Source organism: Dipodomys merriami, unplaced genomic scaffold (genome assembly GCF_024711535.1).
Source record: "Dipodomys merriami isolate MVZ:Mamm:240054 unplaced genomic scaffold, mDipMer1.0.p SCAF_57, whole genome shotgun sequence".
Lineage (NCBI taxonomy): Eukaryota > Metazoa > Chordata > Mammalia > Rodentia > Heteromyidae > Dipodomys > Dipodomys merriami.
In genome coordinates, this window is record NW_027206146.1 from 4,597,844 (window position 1) to 4,625,835 (window position 27,992).

The 27,992-nt window shown below is 59.8% G+C and overlaps 3 protein-coding genes across 5 annotated transcripts; all 3 read right to left on the reverse strand.

Moving 5' to 3' along the window:
* Positions 1-477: 477 nt before the first annotated feature.
* Positions 478-7,235, reverse strand: Spib (Spi-B transcription factor). Of its 2 annotated transcripts, XM_070000896.1 has the most exons (7): positions 7,195-7,232; positions 7,047-7,100; positions 6,600-6,663; positions 4,621-4,693; positions 4,133-4,347; positions 2,993-3,143; positions 478-2,195 (listed from the first exon to the last, which is right to left on the reverse strand). In XM_070000896.1, the coding sequence occupies exons 1-7, from the start codon at positions 7,215-7,217 to the stop codon at positions 1,897-1,899; spliced, it is 879 nt and encodes a 292-aa protein (XP_069856997.1). In that variant the 5' UTR covers positions 7,218-7,232; the 3' UTR covers positions 478-1,896. The 2 variants fall into 2 exon arrangements, with proteins under 2 accessions (XP_069856997.1, XP_069856999.1); XM_070000898.1 differs by lacking the exon at positions 7,047-7,100 and having other exon boundaries at positions 7,195-7,235.
* An 854-nt stretch (positions 7,236-8,089) lies between these two features.
* On the reverse strand, positions 8,090-20,491 carry Pold1 (DNA polymerase delta 1, catalytic subunit). The gene is made up of 28 exons (XM_070000895.1): positions 20,415-20,491; positions 19,986-20,128; positions 18,354-18,553; positions 17,854-17,967; positions 17,030-17,176; positions 16,814-16,939; positions 16,555-16,723; positions 16,393-16,474; positions 16,194-16,323; positions 15,766-15,932; positions 15,540-15,644; positions 14,222-14,362; positions 14,021-14,131; positions 13,477-13,668; positions 13,311-13,399; positions 13,122-13,238; positions 12,904-13,017; positions 12,555-12,702; positions 10,991-11,086; positions 10,738-10,875; positions 10,020-10,195; positions 9,609-9,761; positions 9,418-9,520; positions 9,211-9,343; positions 9,013-9,126; positions 8,758-8,810; positions 8,580-8,677; positions 8,090-8,232 (listed from the first exon to the last, which is right to left on the reverse strand). The coding sequence occupies exons 3-28, from the start codon at positions 18,550-18,552 to the stop codon at positions 8,127-8,129; spliced, it is 3,321 nt and encodes a 1,106-aa protein (XP_069856996.1). The 5' UTR covers position 18,553; positions 19,986-20,128; positions 20,415-20,491; the 3' UTR covers positions 8,090-8,126.
* An 802-nt stretch (positions 20,492-21,293) lies between these two features.
* Positions 21,294-26,646, reverse strand: Nr1h2 (nuclear receptor subfamily 1 group H member 2). 2 transcript variants are annotated; one of them, XM_070000900.1, is made up of 10 exons: positions 26,430-26,646; positions 26,192-26,326; positions 25,434-25,495; positions 25,188-25,343; positions 24,666-24,956; positions 24,249-24,514; positions 23,897-24,076; positions 23,361-23,460; positions 21,888-21,982; positions 21,294-21,756 (listed from the first exon to the last, which is right to left on the reverse strand). In XM_070000900.1, the coding sequence occupies exons 3-10, from the start codon at positions 25,474-25,476 to the stop codon at positions 21,610-21,612; spliced, it is 1,278 nt and encodes a 425-aa protein (XP_069857001.1). In that variant the 5' UTR covers positions 25,477-25,495; positions 26,192-26,326; positions 26,430-26,646; the 3' UTR covers positions 21,294-21,609. The 2 variants fall into 2 exon arrangements, with proteins under 2 accessions (XP_069857001.1, XP_069857000.1); XM_070000899.1 differs by having other exon boundaries at positions 21,888-22,096.
* Positions 26,647-27,992: the final 1,346 nt, after the last annotated feature.

Genomic DNA, 27,992 nt, shown 5'->3' on the forward strand with positions numbered 1-27,992 from the left:
GTCTCGCCCAGGAGGACGAGGTGTCAAAGGAGGGGCAGGGTGTGAAGGACTGGGGTCCAGGCGGACACACCCGTGTGAGGGACCCAGTGTCAGTGAGCACCAAGTTCCTCCTTTTTCTTCTGACTCCACCCCCCAACCCTCCCTTTTTCTCCCCCGGTTCCCCAAAAGCGGAAACTTCCATAAGCCAATCAGGAGTCCGCGTTAGCATGACGTCATAAGTCGCCAGGCAGAATTCCACAGCGCCCTTCCAACCTCCAGCCCAGAGGACACGCAGCCCCAAAGCAGGGAAAGGCGGAAAACCCAGGCCAGGGTGGGGAACAAAGCCAGACAGACTCAATCTCGATCTTTCATCTCTAGACCTATTTGGGTACAGCCAGGCGTATCTGGCATGGCCTCTGATCTTGGGGTGTCACTGACCCCCTTTCTGTCACATGGGGTCCAGTGGAGGGCTGCGGTCCTGAGAAAAGGCTGCGGGGATACGTGGTTTAGTTCCCTTTATTTCACGTGTAGGACGAAGATGTCAGGTTCTGTAGGGCATATCTTTGAAAAGAAGACATTTGATTTGCACGCCCCTCCTTTTCCCCCTTCTCTCGAGGGACGCCCCAGCCCGGGGCTGGGCCACCTGCCACACTGTGCCCACACGTGGGCCTGTCCCCGTTGGGTCCATGGCGTTCCTTCCTCCTCCGCAGGGCCACCCTCGGGGCTCAATATAGCTCCATGGCTTTTGGAGGCCCTCCTCGTTCCCTTCCTCAGAAGGACCAGCTGAGATCAGCCCCCTGCAGCCCCCAGTCGTGGACTTCTGACTCCCTGGGGCCCCCCAAGAGGCCTCTAAGTTCACACTGGCTTCAGCAACGGCTGGATTGAAGCAGAAATGGTGGGGGCCAAACAGGCAGCTGGGGTGGGAGTCAGTCAGGGCAGGAAATGGGACAGGGGGGCACAGCCCTGCTCCAGACGCCATGGCCCATGATCATCAGGGGAAGCTAGAAACTGGAGTTGAGCAAAACCTCTCTCGGCTGTCAGGTTGGCTGATCATGATCATTTGTCCCCCTCACCCCACACACCAAGTTTCAGTGAAGGAAAAAAAAACAAAAACCTCCAGGGACTGACTTTGCCCAGGTGGTAGGGAGGGGGTGAGCTAGCTTCACCTCTGGTGGGAAATGGCCTGGGAGGGGCATCGGCATCCAGAAATCAGCTCAGTAGCTGGGGTCTCCCTGTGCGTGTCACGGAGGAGGTCACCCCTGGAATGGCCTGACAGTGCAAGGCTTTGCACTGGTTTTTACTGGGGGCACGAGGTGGGCCTTGGAGGTAACAGCATCCCAAATTGGACAAGTGGACCCCAGAGGGGCCCAGACAGAGATCCACCGCACCCAGGCCTGATGGGGTCATTTCAGACAGGACCCACAGAGAGCAGAGGGGACCCCTGGATGCCACCAGAACATTCCAGATTTGGGAAAGGTGAAGCAGAATGAGGATCTCACAGGTGGCAAATGATGGGGGGCCAGGTGGGGGGCAGATGTGACAAGTCACAGGTAGACAGAGCTGAGTCCTCCAAAGGCTCCCCGAAGACCCCCGGGCATAACCAGGCCGCTTTGGATCTCACCCCCCTCCCCTGGCAGCCTCTGTGGGGTACTGAGATGGGAGGTACTGGTGAGGGATGTGGTGGGTGCCTGGCTGGAGCTGGGGGGACCCCAGATATCACCAGGGGGATCCCCAGGAAGCCTTAGAGTGGTTCACGGAGCCTGTGACCCAACCCTGCGTGTGAATCCCAGCAGGCCCTGGGCAGGGCTCGGGGGTGGTGGTCCTTACATGTGGGGGTCCACAGATGCTCAGCTGTCTCCGGAGGGGTCCAGCCAGGGCCCCTCCCCAGGCCCACCCCTCCCCGGACTCCAGTGGGGTTCAGGCCCGGCGTGAGGGGGGCAGCAGGGCGCTGTCGAACTGGTAGGTGAGCTTGCGCTTGACCTTGCGGATCTCGCCGGTCTTGGCGTAGTTGCGCAGCGCGCGTGCCAGCTTCTGGTAGGTCATGCGCTTGCGGTTGCCCTTCTGCTGCCCCCAGCGCCGCGCCAGCAGCTCCTTGTGCTTGGATGAGAACTGGAAGACGCCCGCGCCAGGCTCCACCCACCACACGCACTCACGCATGTCGCCACGGGTCAGCAGCCCCAGCAGAAACTGGTACAGCCGGACCTTCTTGCGCGCCCCTAGAGTGAGGTGGGGGGGGGCTCCAATTAACTAGTCAAAAAACAGACGTGGAGGTGCACTGCAAGTGGTAGAGCACCAGCCTTGTGTAGAATAAGCTCAGGGATGGTGTCCAGGACTCAAGTTCAAACCCCAGGCCCAGCACACATACAGATAATATTAATTTCTTTCTGGCAGCCTGGGAGAGCAAGGGCTGACAGTGACAGTCGGTGACCGTGACATTTGCAATTGGAAAACAGGACCAACGGGAAAATAGCCAGAAAGCTAATGCACCAGACACATAGGCACTAGGAAGATGATCAGTACTGGGATTTGAACCTGCGGCCTCTTCCACAGACAAGCTACCACTTGCGTCCCAGCCCCAGCCCTTCGGTTTTGACTCTGTTTTAGAGACAGGATCTTATTAATTTTGCCTTGCTAGCCCCCAACCTTCTTGTTCTCTGCCTCCTAAAAAGCTGGGACTACAGGTGAGCCCCACCATTCCTGGCTTAGAAGCAAAAGTTGGGGCAGACCTTGAGACTCCTTTTGCTACTGCCGTGTGCATGTCCACACAGAGTGCCCGCCCTGTGGCCCCTGTCCCCATGGCTACCCCCACAGACACAGATTATCCCCTTACCACCTTGGATATTCAGCACCCAGGCCACATTGGAAAGCAAGGCCCAGAGAGGTTGGGACATTTGCGCAAGTCACCCAGCCAGTAGATGTTGATCCAGGCACTGGCTCCACAGCAGGACTATACACAGGCTCCCGCTCCCCCACCTCGAGTTGGGGTCCCCGACATCCCCAGATCCCCACACACCTGCCTCAGATCCTCTTCCCTCGGGGCCGGCCATGAGGGCCTCGTCTGACTCGCTGTCTGACACCTCCAAGGCAGGGCTGACCAGCAGCAAATCTTCCTCCTCAGATAGCACAGGGCTGGGGTACGGGGCGTAGGCCAGGGGGCCAGGGGTCTGCAGAAGGCCAGGGATACCTGAACTTCTGGGGATCCCTTCTCTCCCTCCCTCCCCCTCCCTCTCCCTCCTCCTCCCCTGTGCCCTCCTGAATCTGGTCTCTGTTTTCTTATTTTTGGTGTGTTGGTTCTGGGGCTTGAACTCAGGGCCTGGGCGTTGGCTCTTGAGTGGTTTTTACTCAAGGCTGGTGCTCTGCCATTTGAGTCATGGCTCTACCTCTGGCTTTTTGGTGGTTCATTGGAAATAAGATTCTCTTGAATGTTCCTTCCCTGGATGGCTTCGAATTGCGATCCTCAGATCTCAGCCTCCTGAATAGTTAGGCCTACAGGCATGAGCCACCAGTGCCCGGCCTTTTTTTTTTTTTTTTTAAAGACATCTCATATATAGCCCAGCTGGCTTCATATTTGTGATCCTCCCATTTCTATCTCCCAAGGGCTGGCATTACAGGTGTGTGCCACCATGCCCAGCTCTGCCTTCTCTTTGCTCATAGTAGGGACCCAGGCATTGTGGCCAGGAGTCCCCCCGGATACAGGCCTGCAGAGAAAGCCATTCTGTGCCTCCATGGGTGCCTGGAGTAATGTTGGGGTGTGACTTCACAGAGCTGTGACAGAATGTGAGGGGTGACTGTGGGCACAGGTTTGCTGACTGATGTGTTTGGCTCCTTCAACTGGCCAGCTTTTTCTTCTTCTTCTTCTTTTGTCATTATGGGATTTGAACTCAGGGCTTGGTACTTGCTAAGCAGACACTCACACCCCCAGCCCTTTTTGCTCTGGTTATTTTTGCCCAGGCAGCTAGATTGCTCTTTGTGTTTTCCACCGTAAATAGACTGACAGGCATACACACCATGCCCTGATTTTTCTGTTGAGATAGGGACTCCCAAACTTTCCTGTCCAGCTGGCCTCAAACCGTGATCCTCCAGGTCCCTTCCTCCCAAGTAGCTAGGATTGCAGTGTGAGCCTGTGTGTTTGGATTTTCTCCCAGACACTCACCTGGCTGGCGAAGTCCTCTGGAGGGTAGGTGGGGAGGCCGGGCCCTGGGGCCTCCAGGCTGGGGATGGAGTCGAGGCTCCCCACTGGGCTGTAGGCAGAGGGGCCGTAGCACAGCTGGACAGCCTGGGGGTGGCCAAAGGCGGCCACTGCTGGGTCGAGGGCTTCATAGGGGGTGGCAGGGGCAGGTGGAGCCTCAGTCCAGCCCCACGAAGGGTCTGGGAAAAAGGAGTGAGGGGTGGGGAGGCCTGAGCCTGAGCCAGCCAGCACCCCACACACAGGAGCCATTGTGGCCGTGCAAATTTCTCACCCCAGGATTTGCATGGGGAACAGAAGGTGGGAAAAGAAAGGGGAGGAGGTGTGGGGGCCCACGTCCCGTCCCTTCCACCCCCCCCTACACCCCCCCCCCCGCTCTTCTGGGTGGGTAACACTTCCCCTGGGCCTCAACTCCCCAGCTGTGAAATGGGCCCGGTGCCCAGGGGGTCACTCACCAGGGACTCCTTCTGCTTCGGGGTAGTTGGTATGTTTGCAACTATCCAAGTCATAGAAGATGCTGTCTGGGTACTGCCGGGGTGAGTGGGAAGAAAGTCATCCCAGGTTTGGAGCACCCCTCCCACCTACCCACAGCCTGGGAGAAGACACTATGGCCCATCCAGGGGAGAAGCTAGAAGGAAACAGGCAGAGGAGGAGGATCAGGAGATGAGCATAGTGCTGTACGCCTATAATCCCAGCACTGTAGAGGCTGGGACAGGGAGACCCTGTCCCAAACACACACACACACACACACACACACACACACACACACACACACACACACACACACACACACACACACACACACACACACACACACACACACACACACACAGAGAGAGAGAGAGAGGAAGAAAGACAGAAACCAAGGGGGGAGGGAAGGGAAGGAGAGGGAGACAGAGACAGAGGCAGAGAGAGAGACTGACTCTAAACCATAGAGATAGGGCTATGGGGAGACCCAGAGACACAAGCATGAAAGGGCCACACAGACAGTTCCTGCCAGGGCTGGCCCTCGGGGAGCCGGGGAGTTGCTGTGGCTGAGGTCCCCAGCCTCCCCTGGCTGTGATGGGGAAGTAAAGGGTAAGAGGAGGTAAGTGGGTATCGGGGGGACCCTCAGTGCCCCTTTAACCCATCTCCATTTGCGCTCTGGTATCCTACGGATTGCATGCGCCTTCAGCCACTGAAGGCGGGTGGAAATTCAGGCTGAAGCTGAGCCCAGCCCTCGCCTCTTTCTTTGGACAGAAGAACTGAACATCTACGTCCACAGAGCTGGCCCAGGCAAGAACAGTATTGTTCATCATCTGAGAGCAGGAGCAGCCCAGGCAGCTTTCAAGAGGAAGACCAATAAACAAACACGGCTGTGCGCACAAGGAGTAGTACTATGCAGTAAGGAAAAAGGGTCAGTAACCCAACTGGAACTGTCTCAACATCCACTGTGGGAATCACAAAAAGGGCAAAAACGACATCATGAGTCAATGGTGTAAACTACTGAGAGTGGGACTATCTGGGAAGGTACGCCAGGGAATGTTCTAGATCTAGATCTGGAAGAGGTGACACAAATGGGTGAATGGGTCAAACTTGAACTTCTAAAAATCAAGGAAAGCAGGTATAGTAGTGCAGGCCTGTAATCTCAGCACTGGGGAGGCAGAGGCAGGAGGATTATAAATTCCAGGCCAGCAGAGGCTTCACAGACGCTGTCTCAAAAAAAAAAAAAAAAAAAAAAAAAAAACCAACAAAATTCAAAGTGGGTTTCTGTCAGCCACAAACAAGGAAGTCTTATTTCTTGGAACAGGTTGCGGTTCAAGGGTGTTGGTCTAAAATGTTATAGAAGAGAAACATTTAGCCAGGCATAGTGGTGGTTCCTTGCCTGTAATCCAAGCTACTTGGGAGGCAGAGCTCAGGAGGTTCATGGCTCAAGGCCAGCTTGAACAAAAAGTTTGTGTGACCCTATCTTTATTATTTTTTTTTCTTCACGAGACCCTATCTTAACCAATCAAAGCTGGGCAGAGTGGTACACGCCTGTTGTCCCAGCTGTGTGGGAAGTGTCAACAGGATTATAGTCCAGTCAGGGCATAAATCTGAGACCTTATCTGTAAAGTAACAAAAGCTTAGGTGTGTGGCTCCACAGTAGAGCGCCTGTCTAACAAGTGGAAGGCCCTGAGTTCAAATCCCAGTCAGACAAAATAAAACAAAAATACAAAATGCAAACAGTGGAACAAAAGGTTGGGAGGGATCAATCCCCTGGTCGAATGTGGGGTAGTTGTTAAAGCGGCCAGAGGAAGATGTCAGAAATAGGTCTGTGGTTGGGGGGTGAGGGGTGGGTGGAGATCTGGGGAAGGGAAACTGAGGCAGAGAGTAAGGGCTTTCGCTAAGAAAAGTCACAGCGGGCCTTGTGGGTCCCCCACCCCTTCCGATCCCAGGGGGCCCGCCGACTCACCAGGCAGCTGAAGTGTGGCGGGTCGAGCCTGGCTGGGGAGAGGCGCAGGGGCATGGTCGGACACCTGGGAGCAGAGGCCGCAGCTGTGACCTCGCAGCTCCACTGTCTGCTGGGCCCTGTGACACCCTGCCCCCTCCCCAGGCAGGGGTGGGGCCAGGCAAATGTCCCCCATCCCGGGATTTGCATAGACACCCCGGGTGCAGGGGAAAGTGCGGGGGAGAAAGTCCCCCAGGGACCTATGGCCCCCAGCCCCGGAAGCCTGCAGGGGGGGTGGGGAGTGGAGGGGCCTGGTCGCCCCCTGGGGTCAGAGGGGAGTCAGGAGAGGAGGGAGGCAGGGATGGAAGGCTTGGAGTATGTGGTGCAGGGCAGGACGAGGGGAAGCCAAGCCATGGCCCGGGAGCCAAGGCCAGAAAGATGAGGTGACAGGAGGTGCCCAAAGAGCCTGACCTTCGGGGACCTGGAGGCCCTGGGGCGGGTGCGGACCTCTGCTCCACGTGCCACCTGCACCGGCACAGGCACGGGAGTTGGTGGGCAGGGCAGGGGGCAGCGCAGGGTGGGGGCCAGGGTGCAGGGTGGTACAGGGGTGCCCACTTACTGTGTAGCCTCCAGGGCAAGCATGGCGGTGCGGTGCGGGGTGCTGGCTGCCTGTACTGCAGCCACAGCAGCACCCCTATATATGCCCTGGCCCAGCCCCGGGGGAGGGGCAAGGGTGCAGGGCCTCCTCAAAAATCCCCGAGGGGAGGGGTCGGGATTGCACAACCCCTCGCCCCACAGCAGGCGGGCGGGCCTGGGGGCCCTCAGGATTTGGGGATCTCCATGTTTGGAGGTGGGGATGGGGGGGGCTGGCCCTGAGGGGTGCTGGGAGGGGTGTAGGCATTGGGTGTGCTGAGGAAGTGTTTGCCAGGCTGCAGTGGGTGATGTCTGACGGAGACATGGGGCTGGGGTGTGTCTGGGGGACCTAGCTGACCATGAGGACCGGGAGTGTGGGAACAGTGGAGGTCTGCATGGGCACTGGAGCTGACCATGAGAACCGGGGAGGGGGACAGGGGTCTGCACAAGCACCATGGGGGGGGCGGGGGAGGACGGACTGAAGCTGACCATGGAGGGGAGGGGGAGGGGATGGCTCATGGGGGAATGGCAGGGGTCTGGCCAGGGCAATGGGGATCCCCGGCTAAGGCCGACCATCATCACGGGAGGTGGAAAGCTCTGTGGGTGGGAGGTGGCAGGCGGTGGGTGGGGTCCCCTGGGGATGGCATGGAATGGAAGCTTGGGGGGCCGGGGCTGCCCCAGGGCTTGGAAAAATCAAGTGAGCACCTGGTACAGCAGTGGCCACTGCCCCCCCAGAAAGGCAGTAGGGGAACAGGCATACCAGGCCTACAGGCCCAAGGGGAGCCTAGGAGCCCCAGTAGGGGGGGGCAGGGGGGCCTGGGCTAATGATGCTGGACCACGTTCCCCCCAGAGACCATGCACGACACAGCCCGTAGCGAGAGATGTGAGCTTTATTCCCCCGGCCCAAGCAGCAGTGGGTCACCAGGCCTCAGGCCCGGGCGGCCCGAAGCGGCGCAGCAGCTGCTCCTGCTCCTCCAGGTCCTTGCGCACCTTCTTGCGCATGTAGAAGATGGGGCAGTCCCGGCTGTGGGGGTGATGATGGCGGTCAGGCTGGGCCTGGGGGCATGGGGCAGGGCCGGGCGGTTCCCAGGACTTTGGCCCCTGCCAGCTGCCCACCCCGAGGGGAGGGGGCTGTTTGCCCAGGGGGGAAGGGGGCAGATAACAGCGGGCACTCTGGGCTCTGAGATGGCCGTATATCACCTGTCACCTGGCGTGGGAACCCGCCCCGCCCACCCGTTCCCTGGGGAAAGCCGGCCCCACCCTGGGGTTGTGGCAAGGGGGGGGGAGCCATTTCCTGCAGGCCCGGGGCCCACCCTGCCGTGCGGGCTGTGCAGCCAGGGTCCTGGGGGGATAGCAGGGGGCGGGGTGCACCTGGTGCAGATGACGTCCTCGTGCAGGCTGCCCTGGCAGCGCTGGCACTGCGTCCAGAGACGGGAAAAGCGCTCCTCCAGGGCATTCAGGTGTGACACCTGGGGACAGCCCGGTTGAGCACAGCTGAGCGCCCCCCCACCCCTCCACCCCACCCCTGCGCCCCAGTGGTGCCCCTCACCTCCTTCTGATACAGCTCTGACTCTCGGGGCTGGCAAAACTTGCACACAGCTCCTGGGGTAGGGGGGGTTGGGTGATTTGGGGGTGACTGGGGCTGAGCAGGGCTGCCCCCCCCCCCCTGCCCTTCCCTGCCCGGCCTCTGAAAAGTCCCTGCAGGCTGGAGAACAAGGGTGCGAGTGTGTACGGGGGGGAAAACTCCCCTGGGGAACCCCAGGGCGGGCAGGGACCCCGAGGAGGGCGCGGGCCGAGGTCTCACCCTGATGGCTGAGCACCGTGCGGCAGCCGATGCAGCAAACCCGCCGCGTGGCGAAGGCCAGGAGGCCGCCCACCTTGCCGGTGAGCACCGTCTTGCAGCGTGTGTGGTCGCCCCCTGCACAAGGGTGGGACATGAGGGACCCGCTTCTCCTTTCAGTAACCCCTAGTGCCCCTCCCCCTTCAGTATCCCCTCACGCACGCAGCAGCACGGCCTCAGCGCGGCCCTCGCCCAGGATGGGCTCGAAGATGCGCGTGAGCGGCTTGGCCAGCTGCTGCTCCAGGTAGTACTGCGTGTCGATGGGCAGGCTGTGCTCCAGCACGAACAGGGGGTCCTGCAGGGATCAGAGGTCACGAGGGGCAGGGGCCACGGGGGGGGGGGTAGGGGGAGAAGGGCGGGTGGGCTCACCTCAGACTTCATGTAGGCGGCCACGCCCTTGGCTGCACCGATGATGACGTAGGGGACGCGGTCCCCCAGGCTGGGCGCGCTCCCAGGGTCGCGCTTCCTCATCCTGCAGGAGAGTGGGCATGGCTGTGGGCTGTGGCGAGCACAGCTGCCAGGACTGGAGGCTGGAGGCCGAGGTCCCCCCTTCCCTGCACCTCTCAGCCAGCTCCACGTGGGCCTGCTTTCCCGCATAGTCGGCCGTAGCACGGGTCAGCTCCTTGGTGATGACCAGCTGTGAGATGTCGATGCGGTTGCACAGCAGGTCCGAGATGACGTCCTTGGCATGGGCTACGGCACCCTCAGGGTCTCTGGGGGGGGGGGGGGGGCGACATCAGAGCTGTCCAGAGCCAGGCTGGGCTGTGGGATAAGCTGGGGGGGGGGGGAGGGGCAGGGCGGCAGCCACACACTGCAAGTGTCAGGACCTGAACTCATTGTCCCCACCGGATGATGGTAGCTGCAGCTCAGACCCCTGAGTGTGAGAGAGGAGGTTGGGGCCTGGACCTGTGTCTGAGGGAGGAAGCTGGATGGGGAGGGGGGAGGGTGGTGATGACGCATGTGGGACACACCTGTCCACGAGCAGGCGGCGCAGGGAGGCAGTGACGAGGTTGGCCACCAGGGGGCAGTTGTCCCTGCGCACAGCCTCCAGGCCCTTGCAGTCCATGCGGTCGTGGGCGTCGGGGCGCGAGGAGAAGAGCAGACCCGCATAGCGCTTCTTGCTGATGAGCAGGTAGGGGAAATAGACCTGGGAGGGGTTCAGGTTGGGGACCCCTGAGACTGCAGGTCCCCCCTCACTCCTGAGAAGCCCCTCACGCAAGGCAACAACCGCTCCTCAGATGCAGGATGAAGGCGGTGAGGGAACCCCGAAACCCAGCAAAACAGACCTCAGGATAGTCCCCCACTTAGGGTGGCCTGGGGAGACAGCAGGCTGAGGGGATGTGGAGCTGGGAGCCCTGGCACCCCACAAAGGAGGCCAGGGCCAGGGTGAGCTGTGGCCAGGGCCCCCAAACACCCATGCAGAGGCACCATGGTGGGCTCTTCAAACCGCCATTTCTGTCCTTGTCCTTCAAATCCCAGAGGAGCATTTCCCAATCCCAGCCCCCAGTGCTGAAGAAGGGGCACCCAGGGCACCCTAACACGGACAGGCCTTGAGTAGTGGGGCCTCCCAGAGCTCGGGCAGACCAGGGGACCCCATACTACTGCAGACTCAAACCTTGAGAATACCCAAGAACTAGATGACCCCAAACTGGCCAGGCCCACATGGCCGCCCAGCGGTCAGGAACAAACCTTCTCAAACTCCAGCCGGATGGGGGATGGGAAGTGACCGGATACCCAGTCAGCGGCCTCACGCCCCAGGGCCATGGCTTCCGCCACTGAGGACACGCCGAACCGGCACATGACTGAGTCCGTGTCGCCGTACACCACCTGGAGGGACACACGTGACCGACTGGGTCCACCCCCCCCACCTAGGCAGGTGCCCCCCAGCGGAGCAGGCGAGGGGGATACAGGCCAGCTCCTTGCCCAGGGCGGGGGTCCTCACCTTGGCATTGGCGCTGTAGCCATTGTCCATGGTGTACTTGGACTCCACCAGCTGCTTGGTCTTCTCAATCATCTGCCGTCCGAAGCCGGTGACACTCTGTTGGGGAGGGGGGGTGGGGGTGGGGTCCTGTGCATGCACTGACATGGCTGCTGCTCCATCGGCGGCCACTCTCCTCACTTCACGCGAGAGGAGCAGGAGGCAGGGGTGGGGCGCGGGGCGCTGGGATTCCCAACAGGAGAGCAGCTCTCCCGTTTGCTCCCTGCGCCGGTCATCTCATTAGCTCACACCCATGTGGCATGCTGACACACGTGCTCACATCCACGTGGCGTGGCCCCTCCTCCGCTTCCACTCATGTCCCTTCTTCTTTCCTGTCTGTTCCTTGAGTGATTCAGTATTTTGTTATCCGCCCCTCGTCCTCTACTTGCTTGGGACAGAAATAGGGAGAGGCTACGAGACAGCAATGGACTGAGATGGACAGGTGTCTCCCCCCAACAACCGTTGAGGGGCATCCAAGGGGGGAGTGCTCTCCCCAGGGACATAGCTGGTGCCACTGCGCCCTCAACCTGGCTGGGCTGGGAATGGGGACTCAGCATGTGCTCACCATGGTCAGGCCCTGGCACTGCCCATGGGATGGACCCAGAAGACCGAGGCTATGTGACTGGCAGCCTCTTCGCTGTGGCTATGTTTTAATAATTCTTTTTTTTTTTTTGGTCAATTGTGGGGCTTGAACTCTGGGCCTGGGTGCTGTCCTTGTGCTCTTCAGCTCAAGACGAGAGCTCTACCACTTGAGCCATGGCACTACTGGTTTTCTGGTGGTTAACTGGAGATAAGAGTCTCACAGGGCTGGGAAGGTGGCTCAGTGGTAGAGTGCTTGCCTTGCATGCATGAGGCCCTGGGTTCGATTCCTCAGTACCACATACACAGAAAAAGCTGGAAGTGGGTGCTATGGCTCAAGTGGTAAAGTGCTAGCTTTGAGCTGAAGAGCTCAGAACAGTGCCCAGGCCCATAGTTCAAGCTCCATGACCAGCAAAAAAAAAAAAAGAGTCTCACAGACTTTCCTTCCCGGGCTGGCTTTGAACTGTGATCCTCACATCTCAGCCTCCTGAGTAGCTAGGATTACAGGCGTGAGCCACCAGCGCCCGGTTGTGCATAATTCCTAACTGCTCACAAAGCTGTATACGCTTCCCATGACAACTGCAGCCAATCCTGCTGCTCAGTCTCGCCCTCTGTCCACTCCACCGCCTGCCCTGAGCAAGTCCTGTTGTCATGAGTGTCCCGCTCCATTCCAAGGGAGCCTCGCCAGGACACAGCTGTTTGGTCACTCTTGTCCCCCTGGGGTGTAGAGCAAAGCCTGACCCACAACACAAGCTCAATGTCTTTGTTGGAACAACCGGCCAAGAGCTTGGGCCTCCCTAGCAGCCTTACACCAGATGCCCAGAGGTGGGGTGACCCCCCCCGCACAGCCCATGCTCAGATACTGGATGAACCCACACAGCCCAGGCCCAGAGGTGGGGGGACACTGAGCAGCCCGTGCTCTCCTTCCCTCTGGGGTGGCAGGGCTCACCTGTGAGATCTCCAGGCACGGCAACTTGCCCACCTGGGCCCCGGTGAAGCCGTACACGGAGTTGGCGCTCACTTTCAGTGCCAGCTGCCGCCCGTCCAGGACCTGCCGGCGCAGCGGATCTGTCTCCTGAGCCAACTCAGCCTTGGCCCTAGGAGCGGGGAAAGGCGGGGTGAAGGCTGCAGCGCCCCGGCTTCTGGGTACTGGCTGTGGTGCCACATATGCCACATATGGCGGGGGAGCTATGCGCAGTATGAGGCCTAGCGCGCACAGGCAGGCGCACAGGCGGCTGCGGTGAGGCAGGACCAGGCCTCCATGGGCTTGGCCGGGCAAGGGTGGGGGCCCCGCCCACCTCTTGCGGGCGCTGAGCAGGTTCTCGAGGATCTGGGGCAGCAGCCCCTTCCGCACAGACGCCTTCACGAACTCATCCCCAGTGGGCGTCCTGATGAACTGGTCTGCAGCCAGGCTGGGGAGGAGGTGGGCAGCTGGTTGGGTGTTGTTGGGGTACCCATCCTCCCCGTCACCCGCACTCTTTCTGGGCCTGCCAGGCTTGCAGCAGGGGAGCCGTACCCAAGCTTCTGCGCAGCCCCAGGCCGCAGGAGTGTGGTGTAGCACAGGTTGTGGGCCATCATGATGGATGGGTACAGCGAGGAGAAGTCCAGGGTGGCGATGGGCACGTCGTAGTACCTGGGGAGGCCGGGCAGGGTCAGGGCTGAGGCGTCCCGCTCACGGCCCCCTGGTCTCATCCCGGGGCCTCACCCTTTGAGGGGTTCGATGACGGTGGCCCCCGTGTAGTCCTCGCCGCCCTCCGTCTTCACCACGGGCATCAGCAGCCCCTGACACCGCGCCTGGGGGCACAGGCGGTGAGGGGCGCGGGGACGCGCGGCAGGGACGGCCGCCCCAGTGCCCCGGCCGCGCCCCTCACCTGCCGCAGCAGCTGGGACACGACCTTGACCTGCTGGCCCCGGCTGAGCAGGTAGCCCAGGGGCACACCGGTGACGCGCGCCATCTCCACAGCATTCACCAGCACCATGAGCCGCTCGAGCAGCCGCAGCGGCAGGAAGGCGTCCTTCAGGCAGTACACGGCCAGCCGCCGGCGCGTCTGCTCGTTCCCATTCTGCAGACACACAGCAGGGCAGCACGGTCACGCGGGGCTGGGAGGACGTGGGTGGGGATGGAAGTGGGGGAGGCTGGGACAGAGGTCGGGAAGGCAGCGGTCAGGGCAAGATGGTGGCACTGAGGTCAAGGAGTCAGGTGAGGTGGAGGCAGGTCAAAGCGAGGTCCAGAGGTCAGGAGGGTTAGGGAGATGTCAAGGTCAAGACTTTGGGGTGCAAGACGTCTTGGAGGTGAGGTCAGGGGAGATTGCCATCAGGGAATACAGAGACTGAGATCAAGGTAAAAGGTCAGAGGTTGGGGTCAAGGTCAGGCTCAAGGTCAGGGGTGGGCAGGTGAGAGGTGGGGGCGGGCACCTGTAGGTCAGTAATGATGCTGTGCTGCACGTCCTCCTTCTGCTCACCCAGGAAGTGGAAGCTCACGGCGTTGAGTGTGTAGGAACGCAGCTTGTACTCCCGGAGCAGCACCTAGGTGAGCAACAACGCCATTGCCGGGCACAGGCCAAGTGGGCGCCCCCCACCCTCGCCCTGCCCCTCCACCCCCACCATGCCCCACACCTGCAGCATGTCCATCTGCACACGGCCCACCATGCTGACCACCTTGCTGTCCCGCCTGCCCATCTGCCTTGACTGGAATGAGGAGTCCCGGATGTTGGAGCGGAGGCCAGCCACGCGGCCCAGCAAGGAGAAGGACTGCACCTGGAGGGACGCGGGGCTGGGCAATGCTGGCAGTGCCAGGGCACAGGGTGGAGAGAGGGCCCCAGTGCAGCGGCTGCTGGGTGGTGCATCCAGGCAGCTGGGCTGGAGTGGGGTGGAGGCCAGGGACAAAAGAGGCGCCCAGGTGTGATGGGGAGCTATGGATGAGGGGTGCTCAGGTGGGTAAGTGGATGAGAGCTGAGCACCAGCAGCTGCAGGCTGGTGGGACACTGTGGCTTGGGCACACACCGGCCCAGGCACAAAGTTTATAAGACTCTTATCTCCAATTAACCACCAGAAAACCAGAAGTGGCAGAGTGCTAGCCTTGAACAAAAGAGCTCAGAGAGGCCAGGCCCCAAGTTCAAACCCCGTGACCAATAAAATAAATAAGAAAATAAAAAGAAAGAAAATAAAAGTTTACAACTAAAATGGTAGAGCACCTGCGCAGCAAGCTGGAGGCCAAGTTTAACTTTTTCTTTACTATTATTTTTGCTAGTGTTGGGGCTTGAGCTCAGGGCCTAGGCACTGTCCCTGAGCTTCTTTTGCTCAAGGCTAGCACTTTACCACTTGAGCCACAGTGCCACTTCCAGCATTTTCTGTGTATGTGGCACTGAGGAATCGAACCCAGGGCTTCCTGCATGCGAGGCAAGCACTCTGCCAGAGTCACCTTCCCAATGCTGCCACAAAGAAAAGAAGGAGAAAGGGCCAAGTGTGATAGATAGGCTGAGGAAAGATATGTGAAAGACAAGCAGATGACCAGATGTGGGTCAAGAGTGAGGCCTGCTGGGGCAGACACCGTGACACTCCCCCCTCCGCCCCCCAGGAACAGATCTAGTTCATTCCGGCAAGGCGGGGAGGGGGTGAAGGATGGTGAATTCCCACCCTGGATCAATTCAATCCTGCTTCCTAGTTCCTGCACACTGGGATTACAAGAATATACCTCACCCAGTTCTTGCTAGCAGTTCTAGGGCTAGGACTGGACACAATGGCTTATGGAACCCCTGCGTGCTAAGGGCCAGACTTCTGACACAAGGACTTTTCCATCTAGTGACAACGCCCTCCTGTCCCAAGGGGACTTTGAGCAGGGCAGGGCTGGCCAGGACTTGGGCTGGCCAGGACTTGGGGCACAGATTCACTGATCCACAGGCACTGGGAGCCTGTCCACCAGCACAGGCCTCACCTTGAGGGTCTGGGCCCTTGAGATGAGGTAGGGGAGGTCGAAGTTCTGAATGTTGTAGCCCGTGATAACATCGGGGTCCATGTTGCGGACGAAGGTGGCCCAGGCCTGGGGGCAAAGCGTGAAGCATCAGCTTAGCTTTCTGCCCCAGAAAGCAATGTCCAGTGTTCCCGAAGCCCTCTCAGCACCCCATGGCCTGGCTGGGTATCGGAGACAGAAGGGGTGTCACCTGCAGCAGGTCCTCTTCGCGCTCGTAGCTTTGCACCTTGGCACCCAGGATGGGGGCGCAGGGCCGCAGGGTGAGCGCCAGGCGAAGGAAGGGTTCCGCCTCACCCCAGCGCAGGCCCAGGGAGCAGATCTGGATCACGGGGTCCCGCTCAGGCTCAGGGAAGATGCCTGCAGAGGAGGGGAGGCAGAAAAGGGGTGCAAGGGCCTGACTGCTGCCTCTCCCTCACAACGCCCTAGGTGGCTGCATGTCTAGCCCCCTCCGTCCATCTATGGCTCCGTCCCTCCCACCACCCCTGCTCCTTCCATGCCAGCCACACAGGCCAGGAGAGTGCAGGGCCTTTGCACTGGCAGTCCCCCTGGGCTGAATCTGCCCACTGACAGGAGGGGAAGGGAGGAGAGGGGAGGGAAGGGGAGGGGAGGGGAGCAGACCTTTGCGGCCCGCACACTCGATGTCAAAGCTGAGCACGCGCAGGGGCGCGAGGCGCTGCCACGGCCCCTCGGGGGGGTGGCTCACCACATCTGTCCACAGCACATCGGCTTCTAGCTGACACAAGGTGGCCTGGGGGGGGGTGCATGTTAGTGACAGCAGGGGTTCTGGGGTGCAGCCCCCTTCGAGGGAGACCCCTACCTTCTCGGTAGGCCGCAGGAAGTACTTCCCAGGTGGGAGCTCCAGCCAGTTGCAGCCGACAATGTCTGTGTCTACCATGAACCTGGAGGGCGGGCATCAGGTCAGTGGAGAGATGGACATGGGGGGGGGGGTAAGAGGGGTGGGCAGGGGCCAGGGCCACACCGAATCTCAAAGTCCACGTTGGCCTCATAGGGCGCAAAGCTGGGGGTGCCCAGGCCTGGCACACGGACGCCCTGCTCCAGGAGGCGGCGGGCAGGTGCCACGAGGCGGGGCAGGGCCAGGGTGATGCGCAGGAATGGGGAGGGGCCGTGTCCGTGGTACCCGAACATGCCTGTGGATAACGGGAAGTTGGCACCAGCCAGCACGTTACCCCCCTACCCCCGTCCCCGCAGGGGCCCGAGCTGGAGGACCCCACACTCACTCTCCCGGGAGCACAGCTCCACGGCCAGCACGGGGGGCCCGGTGAGCTGCGCGCCCCCGCGCTGGTCCCGGCTGATGGCCGTGCTCAGCTCTCGCTGCAGCTCACTCAGATGCTCAGTGCCAAAACCTGGGATGGAAGAGGCTGGTCAGAGCCAGGGCCTGCAAGGCCTGGACAGGGGGTGGAGGGGGGGGGTCCCCAGGTCAGGGGCACACTCACCAGGAGGTGCAGGGGTATAGAAGTAGGGTGCGAAGCCATGGATATGGCAGCACACAGACACGCCCTCATCGGTGACCCCAAAGGCACGGAGCACAGGCACGGAGCCGCGGGAGGGTGGGGGTCCCCCTGGCAGGGGTCGTGCTGGACCTGGAGGGGGGTGTCAGAGAGCAAAGCAGGGAACCTTCAGGTCTTGTGAAGGTTGCCTGAGGTCCACTCCTGCAGCCAGCCACTCCCAAGCCCGCAACCACTAGGCTCCCCCCTACCCCACCAGAGCGCTAGTCCACCCCGGCTGCGTACTGCAGCAGAAACACATTGACTGGAGGCCAAACTTGATGGCTCACACCTGTAATCACAGTTGCCCTAGAAGTAGAAAGAAGATTCTGATTCAAGCCCAGCCCAGGCTTGGTGAGACCTTATCTCAGAAACCCAACTGGACATGGTAAAGTATGCCTATAGTCACAGCTACCTAAGGAGAGAGGAGTATAATTATCAGAGGCTCTGGGCAAATTCAGGAGCTGTTACTTGATGAGTCGCTAAAGCAAAAAGGAGCGGGAAGTGTAGCTTTAGTGCAGAGCATGAGCCTCTGACTTCAAATCCCAGCACTGCCAAAATACAAACAGGAAAAAAAAAATCCCATAGTCAAACTGGCTGTCAGCATGTGTGTGGCGTCACGAACGTGAGCACCCGGAGAGATGGGCCCCAGTGGAGTGGCTTGGCAGGCTGCCCCGGCTACCACCACCTGTGCCCACGGCGCAGCAGGGGCAGGGGCCTGGCTTCTTACTCTCTGCCCCTGGTCAGCCCTGACACTGCCTCCTCCAACTCACCCACATAATGGTCGATTTCCAGCTGCTGGAAGATGAGGGGCTCTGTCTCAGGGTCCAGTGGGGGTGGGGAGGGCCGTAGCCAGCGGGGATCCACAGCTGTCGACGGGGACTGGCCTGCATGGGGCAGGGAGCAGGGTTCCATGGTATTATGGTTCTCCCCAGAAGTGACTGCCCTCCTCCCCCGCCGCCCATGGCTCCGCAGTAGCCCCATTTACGGGTGGAGGGGGTGATATGGGTCAGGTGGGAGATTTAGGAGCGACTGGAGTTCAGAAAGCTGGACATTGGAGAGCAGTGGGGCCCAGCAACTCAGAAGGCTTAGTTAGAGGATCCCTGGAGTCTAAGAGTTTTACAGCAATGGGGGCCACATTGTGAGACCCCATCTCAAACCACTCCAACTTGGAGCAGGGGATGGGGTGGAAGTTCACTGAAGACACCTGAGGCCACAATGGGGACAGATGAGGACTGGGGGAAGGGCGGGAACAACACAGCCCAGAACTCACCATCTGGGGTGCCCTCCAGGGCCTGCTGCAGCTGCTCTTCCTCCTGCTCCCGCAGCCTGTGCTCCGCCTCCATCTCCTCCAGCAGCGCCAAGTCCTCCTCAAACTGGGATGGCGGGGGCTCATCCATGTCCCAGAGGCCCCCTCGTGCCTTCTTCGGGGGCACCTCGGGTCCCAGGCCTTGCCGCCGCTTGCCATCCATCCTGCTGGGCAAGTCGTTGGGGTCCTGATCAGACAGATCCCCCTTCCTGTCTTCCTCACAGCCACCTACACCCACGGGGACCAGAACTGGGGATGGAGCTCGGGACCCCATGTGTGCTAGGCAAGAGATCTACCCCAGGAGCCACACCCCCAGCACTTTTCTGCTTAGTTACTTTTCAGGGAGGATTATAACGAGGGGGGGGAGAGGGAGCCTTAAAAACTGCTTTGGGAGCTGGGCGCCAGTGGCTCATGCCTGTAATCCTAGCTACTCAGGAGACTGAGATCAAAGGATTGTAGTTTGAAGAAAAGTCACTGTGAAACTCTTATCTCTAATTAACCACCGCCCCCCCCCCCCAAAAAAAAAGTGGTGCTGTGGCTTAAGTGGTAGAGGACTAGCCTTGAACACAAAGAGGCTCAGGGACAGCGCCCAAGCCGAGTTCAAGCCCCCCAACTGACCAAAAAAAAAAGGAAAAAGAAAAAAGCTGCTCTTGCCAAGCCAGTGAAGGAAAAGCAGAAAAGCCCGCACGCCTGCTCTAGACTGTGTATAACCTTGCTCTAAGCTGCTCCCTACGGTCCCTGCACAATCAATGCAGAAAGACTGACCATAACCACTTTACCACAAGGGACCTGACCAAAAGTACACCATCAGAGATGTGGCCTAGAGCAAAAGAAGCTCAGAAACAGCACCCAAGCCCAGAGTTCAAGACCCAAGACCTGGGCCAAAACAAAACAAAACACAGGAGTAAGGAGCTGTGTAAAGGAAGGAGGAACACTATGTGTGCGGATGTGGAAGCCCGTGCAGAGGAACCGCTCAGGAAGTAAAGCCTTGGGCATGATGGTGTGCTTACAGTTTCCACACTTCGTATTACTAAATACAATTCTAGACCTCAATTCTAGTCCCAGAAACAAATCCAAATAGAAGCCTAGCCACCGCTGTGCTAGGCATACATACAACTGTCACTGTGACAACTGAAAAGGAAAAATCTGTGATGATGATGTGAGGTGCAGGATCCCAGGAAGGTCCTGGGATACAAAAAAAAAAAAAAAAAAAAAATTGTCAGGCACAGTGGCTCACACCTGTAATCCTAGCTACTAAGGAGGCTGAGATCATAGTTCAAGGCTCGGAAAGTCCATGACTCTTAAGTCCGGTGAAGCAGGAAAACGCCAAAAGTAGAGGCATAGCTCAAGATGTAGAGAGCTGTCAGAGGAAAGAGCAGAATGAGAGCACAAGAGTCAAGCCCCAGTTCCAGCACACCAAACACAAAACAACAGGAGACAGACGTCCTGGACCTTTGACTACAAGCCAATCTGCACTCCGCACCAGCTCCAGCTCACCGGCCTGGCAGGACCCAGGCCCCCACCAGGTCTCTAACTGCAGGTGCATCGGTGCATCCCGCCCCAGTTCCCGCTGCAGCACAGCTGCTTCCTTCCTACCTCAGGGCCTTTTCACTTGCCAGTGGCTCTTCTGCCCGGCTCTTTCCGGACTTCCAGACTGTTGCTGCTCCGCAGCTGACTCTGGCGTTTCAGCTAGAGAAGCAGGGGGCGCCGGTCCGGACCACCGTGGCGACTTGGTTCTCCTGGTATGAAGTAGAAGGCGGCCCAGTCCGACCCGCCCGCTGCCCGCGGCTGCCCACCGCCTCGGCTGGCTCCTAGCGCAGTGCGGCCCCCGGCCCCGCCCGCACGCGGAGGGGCCGCCTCCATCCCCGCACGCACCGACTGTTCCCGCGCAGACCACCCGCCCCTGCCCTGCCGCGCACGCGCCCCCGAGTCCCTTCCGTCTCATGTGACCCCCCCCAGCTCCGAAAGAACTCTCGGACCTGCGCCCCAGCTCCGCAGTCCCGAAGCCCCTCCTTCCCCACTCACCCGCTTCAAACTGCGTTTCCCGCCACAGCGTACGCCGCCGCGACCTCTGACACCAGCGTGCGCAGGCCCAGAATGGCCGAACGTCGCGCCGGGAAAACAGGACGACGCCACGCCCACGGGCCGTGGCCACGCCCCTCGGATGAGATAGGTCCCGCCCATGCCTAATTTAGGATATGATCCCGCCCCTCGCGACGCCCCACGGCCACGCCCCGCCGCGGAGCAGCGCCGGCCCCTCCGGCCCGCGCGCCCCGCCCTCCGGTTCGCGGTCCCGCCCCCTTACTTCCTTCTCCCTCCTCAGACCCTCTCCCCGCTCCCGCCCTTCCCCCCCCTCCCCCCCCCCCCCCCCCCCGCCGGCTTCCTCGCCTTCCCGCGTCCGCACACCCTCCACGCCCCACCGCCTCGGGTCCAGGCCGCGATCCGGAGAATTCTCCGGTGTGCACTGCCTTGAAGCCTGACCCGACTAATGAACGCACGACCTCCCCGCCAGGGTTCTCAGCCTCAGTTTCCCCCAGGGGTACAACCGTGTGGGGCAGCCACTTGGGATAAGGTGGTCATTTGTGACTAGCATGGCTTCTAGAGTCCAGCCCGGCTCTCCGTGCATCCCCGACCCCCACCCCTGTAGGGGAACCACCGCGGACTCTGCACCCTGGCCCCTAGGCCCTCACCTGGGAGGCCAGCCGACTGCAGGCATCCTCCTCTCCTCCCACCCAGTCCCCCCCAGTCCCCTTGCCGGCTGGCCACCTGGTGGGAGGGGGTCTTGTCACCAAGGTTCCCAGCTGCCAGCCTGTACACTCAAGACTCAGGGACTGATGTCACCCACACCCAGGGAAACCCACTCCTCTCCTCTGCTCAGTGCAAGGCCGATGGGTACTCGTTTTATTTCCTGGTTTTTAGTTTTTATTAAATAAAAGGAACAGAGGGAGGGGGGCTATTGTCTCCTGGGCTGGGGGTGCCAGGAGCCCCCCTCCCTCCGTTCAAGGTGCACTGCATGGTGGGCTTGAGGTGTAAGCTGGCGGGGAGGGCAGCTGGGAAAGGTCAGAGGTTGGGAACCTGTGACCCATCACTCCTCCTGGAAGACTTGGAAGGTTGGGACCCCATGTGGGATGCATACTGAAGGTGGAGGCCTGGCCTGGGTCCTTCCACCCAGGAGGAGGAAGTGCAGGCAGGCGAGGTGGGGGCCAGGGCGGCCGGTCCCCTACTCATGGACGTCCCAGATCTCTGAGAGCAGAGGCGGCAGCTTCTTGTCCTGGAGCCGCAGGGCGAAGACCTGCTCGGAGTGGACGGAGCTGAGCGTGCGCAGGCTCACCAGCTTCATCAGCATGCGTGGGAAGCGGAGCTGGTCCTGCAGGGCGGGACCAGAGGGCAGCTGCTGGCCAGGTCCCTGGATGGACCCACCTGGCCTAGCCCTGTGTCCTACCTGGTGCCTGCGGGCTGCCCACTAGGGGGCAGTGTCTAGGCTGCCTGTGGTCATACCTGCGGCCGCTTGATGCGCGTGTAGGACAGCAGCGCCTCCACATAGGGCTGCTGCAATTCCTCCACGCGGTGTGGCTCCTGCACGTTGGGCCGGTCTGCGGAGAAGATGTTGATGGCGATGAGCAGAGCATACTCGGCGTCGTCCAGTCCCAAGCGACGCATAGCCCGAGAGAACTCAAATATGGGGTTGATGAACTCCACCTGCAGGCCTGTTGGGGGTGAGGCCACATCAGCACCTGGCCCTGGCTTTCCCACCCGGGGCCTCCAGTGGCCCATCATCGTTGACAGGAATCCTGTCCCTCTTGTCACTGGGGCCAGTAGGTGTGCCTGGCACACAGCAAGTGTGCCACAAACCCTGCTGTTGTGGTGGAATGAGGGCAAGGGTGTGTGCCGCATCCTCCACCCACCCCACCCACCTCACTCCTGCCTGCAGTCTCATCCCTCCCGCCTCTTCGAGAAGGCAGGAGCACAGGGCCAAGCAGAGGCCCCACCACTCTGGAGGTAAAACCCAGGCTCACTCAGCCATCGAACAGAAATGAGCCCCTCCTGTGTGCCCAGACCTGGGGTAACAACTGATAAGGCAGTCTGCGGGACTTTGGGGGACAGATGAGAAACACAGGTTTCTCCCCAGCTAGGAGACTGTGAGGAGATTTAGTGGGGGGATACCCGGAGGGATCCTAGAGCTGACTCACAATCAAGTGTATATTTCATACATGGGAGGGATGGGGGGGGCGGCTTTTTCTTACTGAGAAAACCCTAAGGATAGGCTGGGTGCTAGTGGCTCATGCCTATAATCCTAGCTACTCAGGAGGCTGAGATCTAAGGATTGCTGTTCAAAGCAAGCCCAGGCAGGAAAGTCCATGAGCCTCATATCTCCAGTGAACCGCTAGAAAATTGGAAGTGGAGCTGTGGCTCAGAATAGCAGAGTGCTAATGATCAAAAAAAAGCTCAGGGAAGCCAGGTGCCGGTGGCTCACGCCTATAATCCTAGCTACTCAGGAGGCTGAGATCTGAAAATCATGGTTCAAAGCCAGCCCAGGCACGAAAGTCCGTGAGACTCTTATCTCCAATAAATCACTCAGAAAACCGGAAGCGGTGCTGTGGCTCAAGTGGTAGAGTGCTCACCTTGAGCTAAAGAACTGAGGCATAGCACCCAGACCTAGAGTTCAAGTCCCATGACCGACAAAAAAAAAAAAAAGAAAAAAGAAAAACCCCAACGATGAAGATGGGCACAAGCCCAGCCATGTGGCTCACTCCCAGGTCCAACTGCACTGCTGTCTGCCTGGATGGCCCTGTGCTAGACAGCGACACAGCTTCCCAGTGGGGGATGATGATCCAGCAGCTTGCCCTAGGACAGAATGGAGTGCTCCTAATTGCCACCCAGATGCTCTAGTGTGGCAGAGCTCCGGGCTGATGCAGCCCCACTGTGCAGCAGGCCACAGGCTGAGACGTAGGACCCCTGGCAGCCTTGCACCTGCGCGGTGGAAGTCGTCCTTGCTGTAAGTGAAGTCCTTCAGGAAGGTGATGCACTCCGTCTCGTGGTTGTAGCGCCGGGCCGTTTCTAACAGCATAATCTGGTGGAGGGGGGAGTTCAGGGCAGTCCCTTAGTGGCTGGGCTTTCCCTCTGCTCAGGATCAACCCCTGCCCCTCTGCCACACAGAACTTTGGGTGCCCCTCCCATTCCACACCAGGGGCATGTGGTTCTGTTTAGCTGGCACTCACTAGCTGCTACCTGCCATTCGCTCAAATGTGAACGTCTCTCAACAGCTTCTGGACACGTTCTCTGATGTGGGTACCTCCAGCCCAATTATTCTCTGCCTCAGCTCAGTTTCCCCTTCCCTCCCTGGCTCACAGGAGGCTCATCCTAGCCTGTTATGATCTGGTCACTGCCTGTGGCATGTCGCACCCATAGTGGGAAGGTCTGAGCTAGCTCTGCACTCTGGCCAGGCTCTGCCCTAAGCCACCTCCACAGTTCCGTGTACATTTGGGAGAGGGCAGCCCGGTGGTTACCTCGATGGTAGATGCCTTCAGGAGTGCGATCTGGTCCTCCCGGCCCAGCTGCAGGAAGCCAGGCACCTGCTTGGCAAAGTCTACAATCTCCTGGACTGAGATGATGGCCAGCTCCGTGAAGTGGGCAAAGCGCTGTTGGCGAGCGTCTCGGGACTGAGGGTCTGCACCCAGGGGCCAGGGCTGAGACACAGGAGACCTGGGTTACTCCTGGGACCCCTGTACTCTGGGAGAGGGTCCTCACTCAGGCCCTTCCCCCCTTCCCTCCCCCAGCGGAGCACTTTCTCAAGAACTGGGCCCCTCCCTGACTTTAGCCCACAAGGCAGCAACCCCGAGGCTGTGGCAAGGTCAGTACCGTGACTTTGGGCTGATCAGAGAAGGAGCGTTTGTTGCACTGCAACTGGGCAGCCACCAACTGCTGGATCATTAGTTCCTGTGCTGCGGTTAACTGGACGCCCTCGCCTTCCCCAGAGCCCTGGCTGCCGGCCTCGGACCCACCAGGTGAAGCCCCAGGCCCAGAGGTCGGGCAGCTGCTGCCCGACGGCTCCACCGGTGGCAGCTGCTGTTGCTGCTGCTGTTTCTGGATCTTCTTCTTCCGGATCTGTTCTTCAGAGAGGACGCCTGTGGGAGACAGCGGGCTGGGTAGAAGCCCAGGTCATCTGCATCCCTGCCTCTAAACTCCGCCCCTGCACTCACCATCATTCCCCACCCACCCCGTTCATCAAGCCCTGCCCCACACCATGCGGCACACAGACATCCTCCGGGTACTCACACTGCTCCCGCATCCCAGCCTCCTTGCACTTGCGCAGTCGGCACAACTGGCACTTGCGCCGCATGAAGGCATCCATCTGGCAGGTGCCGCTGCCCCGGCAAGCATAGCGCCCGGCTCCGCCGTGGACCACGCTGCGCCGGAAGAAGCCCTTACAACCTTCACAACTGAGCACGTTGTAGTGGAAGCCGGAGGCCTTGTCCCCGCACACGCGGCACAGCTCATGGCCCAGCATCTTCGGGGCTGGGCCCTTCTTCCGCTTGCGCTCAGGCTCCTCCTCTGCCTCTACAATGACTGCAATGGGTGCACAAAGCCCTGAGACAGGGCCGCAGGGACGAGGAGGAGAGCGCCCAAGGCAAGAAGCGGAGCACAGAGGGCAGGAGGAGGGAGATGGCCGGGCCAGTTAGCAGACCCCAGAGAATGAATCAAACTAGTCAGCATCAGAGAAATGAAGGAAAGCCAAAATACAGCCCCTCCATCTCCCTTCCCAGAGCCCTTTCTGGAGCCCCACACTGGTTCTCATACCCCTGTCCTTGGGCTCTGCGTCACCCCCAGTGCAGGCAGAGCCAGCCCCATCAGTGCCTGGGACATCGGGGACTGGACCCTCAGGCCATGGCTCAGGACCCTCCTGCTTTATAGCTGGCGAAGAAGAGGAGGTGCTGGGCTGAGGGGGGCCATTTCCTGGGACAGAGAGGACACAAAGGAGGGAACACTGAGTTTCTCTTGTCACTGGGAGGTGCTGGGGGCCCAGTGGGGAGGAGGGCCACTCACCAGGCAGGGGCTTGTCCCGGGAACTCGTGGTGGGGGAGGACATGGTGGGGTCACGGAGCAGCCTGCAGAATACAGAGATTAAGACTCTAGGGTGGTTGGCCCAACCCCATGGGTCAGGCCAGGTCAGGCCTGTGCCGGTCCTGAGGGGGGACCTGAACTACTCTTTACCTCCTGTACACTTTTTTTCTTCTTTCTTCTTTTTAAGTATTAAAGAACCCCCCCACCCCCAACTCTAAGCCAACAGGGACCCTCACCAAACCATTTCAACAATGCCTGGCCCCTTTTGCTCCAGGTCAGCTCAGTTTTAACCCCTGGTCCTGCCCCAGGCCCTGTCCTTCAAGCCCCACCTGCTCACCTTCCCCAAGTACTAACCATTCTCTTTCAATCATATTGTTGTCCAGCACCCCCTCCCCCGAAGTTTGCCACCTCATACCCTCACTAAGACTCCATCTCCCATCTACTGAGGAAGCCCCCTACCATTCTGATCCCATCTCCCCCTGTAAGCTCCTCCCATCTTTCCTTCCGAGTCCCAGCCCACTCCTCCCAGGATCCGCCTCAGTCCCACTACAGGCCTGCCCTGCACTTGTCCAACTCCATCTGCGCCCCTCAATATACATTCTGACATCTACCCCCTCTCAGGTCCCACCCCACTTCCCTCAGGCCCGGCCTTCACCTCCCTCCAGGCCCCACCCACCTCCCTCAGACCCCACCCACTCCAGCACCGGGCCCCGCCCCTCTCCCTCAGGCCCCGCCCCCACCTGGCTCCAGGTCCCGCCCCTCTCCGAACACCAGCGGGAGGCGGGGCTCATGGCTGCGCGCCGGGGGTCTCACGGGCGGTCTTTCCTGGGATCTCCTACTCCCGGTGCCCCAGCAACAGCCAGGGGAGGCGGGAGCTGCAGAGGGAGGGAACGAGGAGACGGAGGCTGAGCGGGGCGGCGCGGACCGCGGCGGGGGCCCGGCCCGGCTCTTCCCGCGCCTCCCCGTCAGTGCACTTGCCTCGGTCCCCGGGCTCGGCTGCCCCGCAGGTCCTGATGCGCCACCGCCACTGCGTCCCGCCAAAAGTCACTTCGGGGGTCTTGGCTCGCAGGTAGAGCGCTTGTCCAGAGGACGCCGAGTCCTAGGTTCGAACCCCAACGGGGCAAAAGGAAAAAAAAAAAAAAAAAAAGGAGGAAAAGTAACTTCGCCACTTCTTCCGGCAACCCCGCCGAGCGTCAGTTCCGGAAGGGGGCGGGTCGTGAGACGTGACGGACTTCCGGTCCGCCGCGGCGCCGCGGACGGCCCCTCCCGGAAGTGGTGCGCCCGCCGGAAGCGGGTGCAGCCGGCGACCCTGGAGCGGCGTATTGCTGTTCCCCGGGCTTCAGCCTGGTGCTGAGCCGTGGGCCGGCCGATCCCCCCCCCCCATCCCCATCCCCGAACCCCCTGAGCCTCGTCGGCCGTCCGTGCACTCCCCGGGGCTCGCGGCCAGAGATTTACTCAGGAAAACCTCGTCCTGGAGGCTTTCCCCACGGCACCGTTTTGGAAGTTGATTTCCGTCTTTGTTTTCTGTCTTTTGCATGTTGGTTTTAGGTTTTAGCCAAGTTAAATGACACGTATGGGGCACGATTTTCTTTTTTTTGTAATCCTAGGGATTGAATTTGGAGCCTTGAGCGTAGTGTCAGAATACTGGCGCAGATAGGTGAAAATTTGTCCAAAATCCCCCCCTCCTCTTCAATAATCAGGTGTTCGTCAGCGTATGTGCATGCTTTTGATTGGTCGATTGGTTAATTTTTTTTTTCCACTGTTGAAAATTGGACCCACCGGACCCTTCTCAGATTAGACAAATGCACTACCATTGAGCCCCATGCGGACTTTTTTTTTTCCAAAGGTGCGTGAGACTTTATGAGACAGGGTCGCGCATGGCAGCCCAAGCGGCCTGGAACTCGATCCTCCGGCTTCAGCTTTCCTGAGTGCTGGAATTACAGCTGTGCACCACCTAGCTGAGCATTCACCAAAAACCATCCCGTGTCTTTGGGTGCATAAATAGACTACATTTCCCAGAGGAGTGTGTAGCTAGGTACGATCACAATCACGTGACTAGGTTCCCGCCAATGAGAATGCAGCAAGAGTAACGCCCTGAGAGGGGTCTGTGCGGGTTACTGTGTTGTGAACTCAAGATCTGAGTTCAAATCCCCACTAAGGCTTGCCTGGGGGTGGGAGTGGTGTCGGGGGTTGAGCATTGCCTATCAAGTGAGTCGTAGAGGCTGTTTGTTTAATCCTCATTAACGGGGAAAATCACCAAGTGTCCTGGGATGCTGGTAACACATAGACAATAATCCTTCTTTTTAATTAAAACTAAAAATAGGGGTTTGGGAGTCTTGGCTCAGTAGATTGAGCTCCAGCCAATGAGTGTCAGGCATCGAGTTTGAGTGTTGATGTCAGCCAATAAAAAGAAAAGAGAGTTAAAGTTGGCTGAAAGAAACACATGAGGAAATGTTCACCATCCCTGGTTATAAAGGAAATGCAAATAAAGACAACCCTGAGATACCACCTTACCCCAGTCAGAATGGCCCACATCCTAAA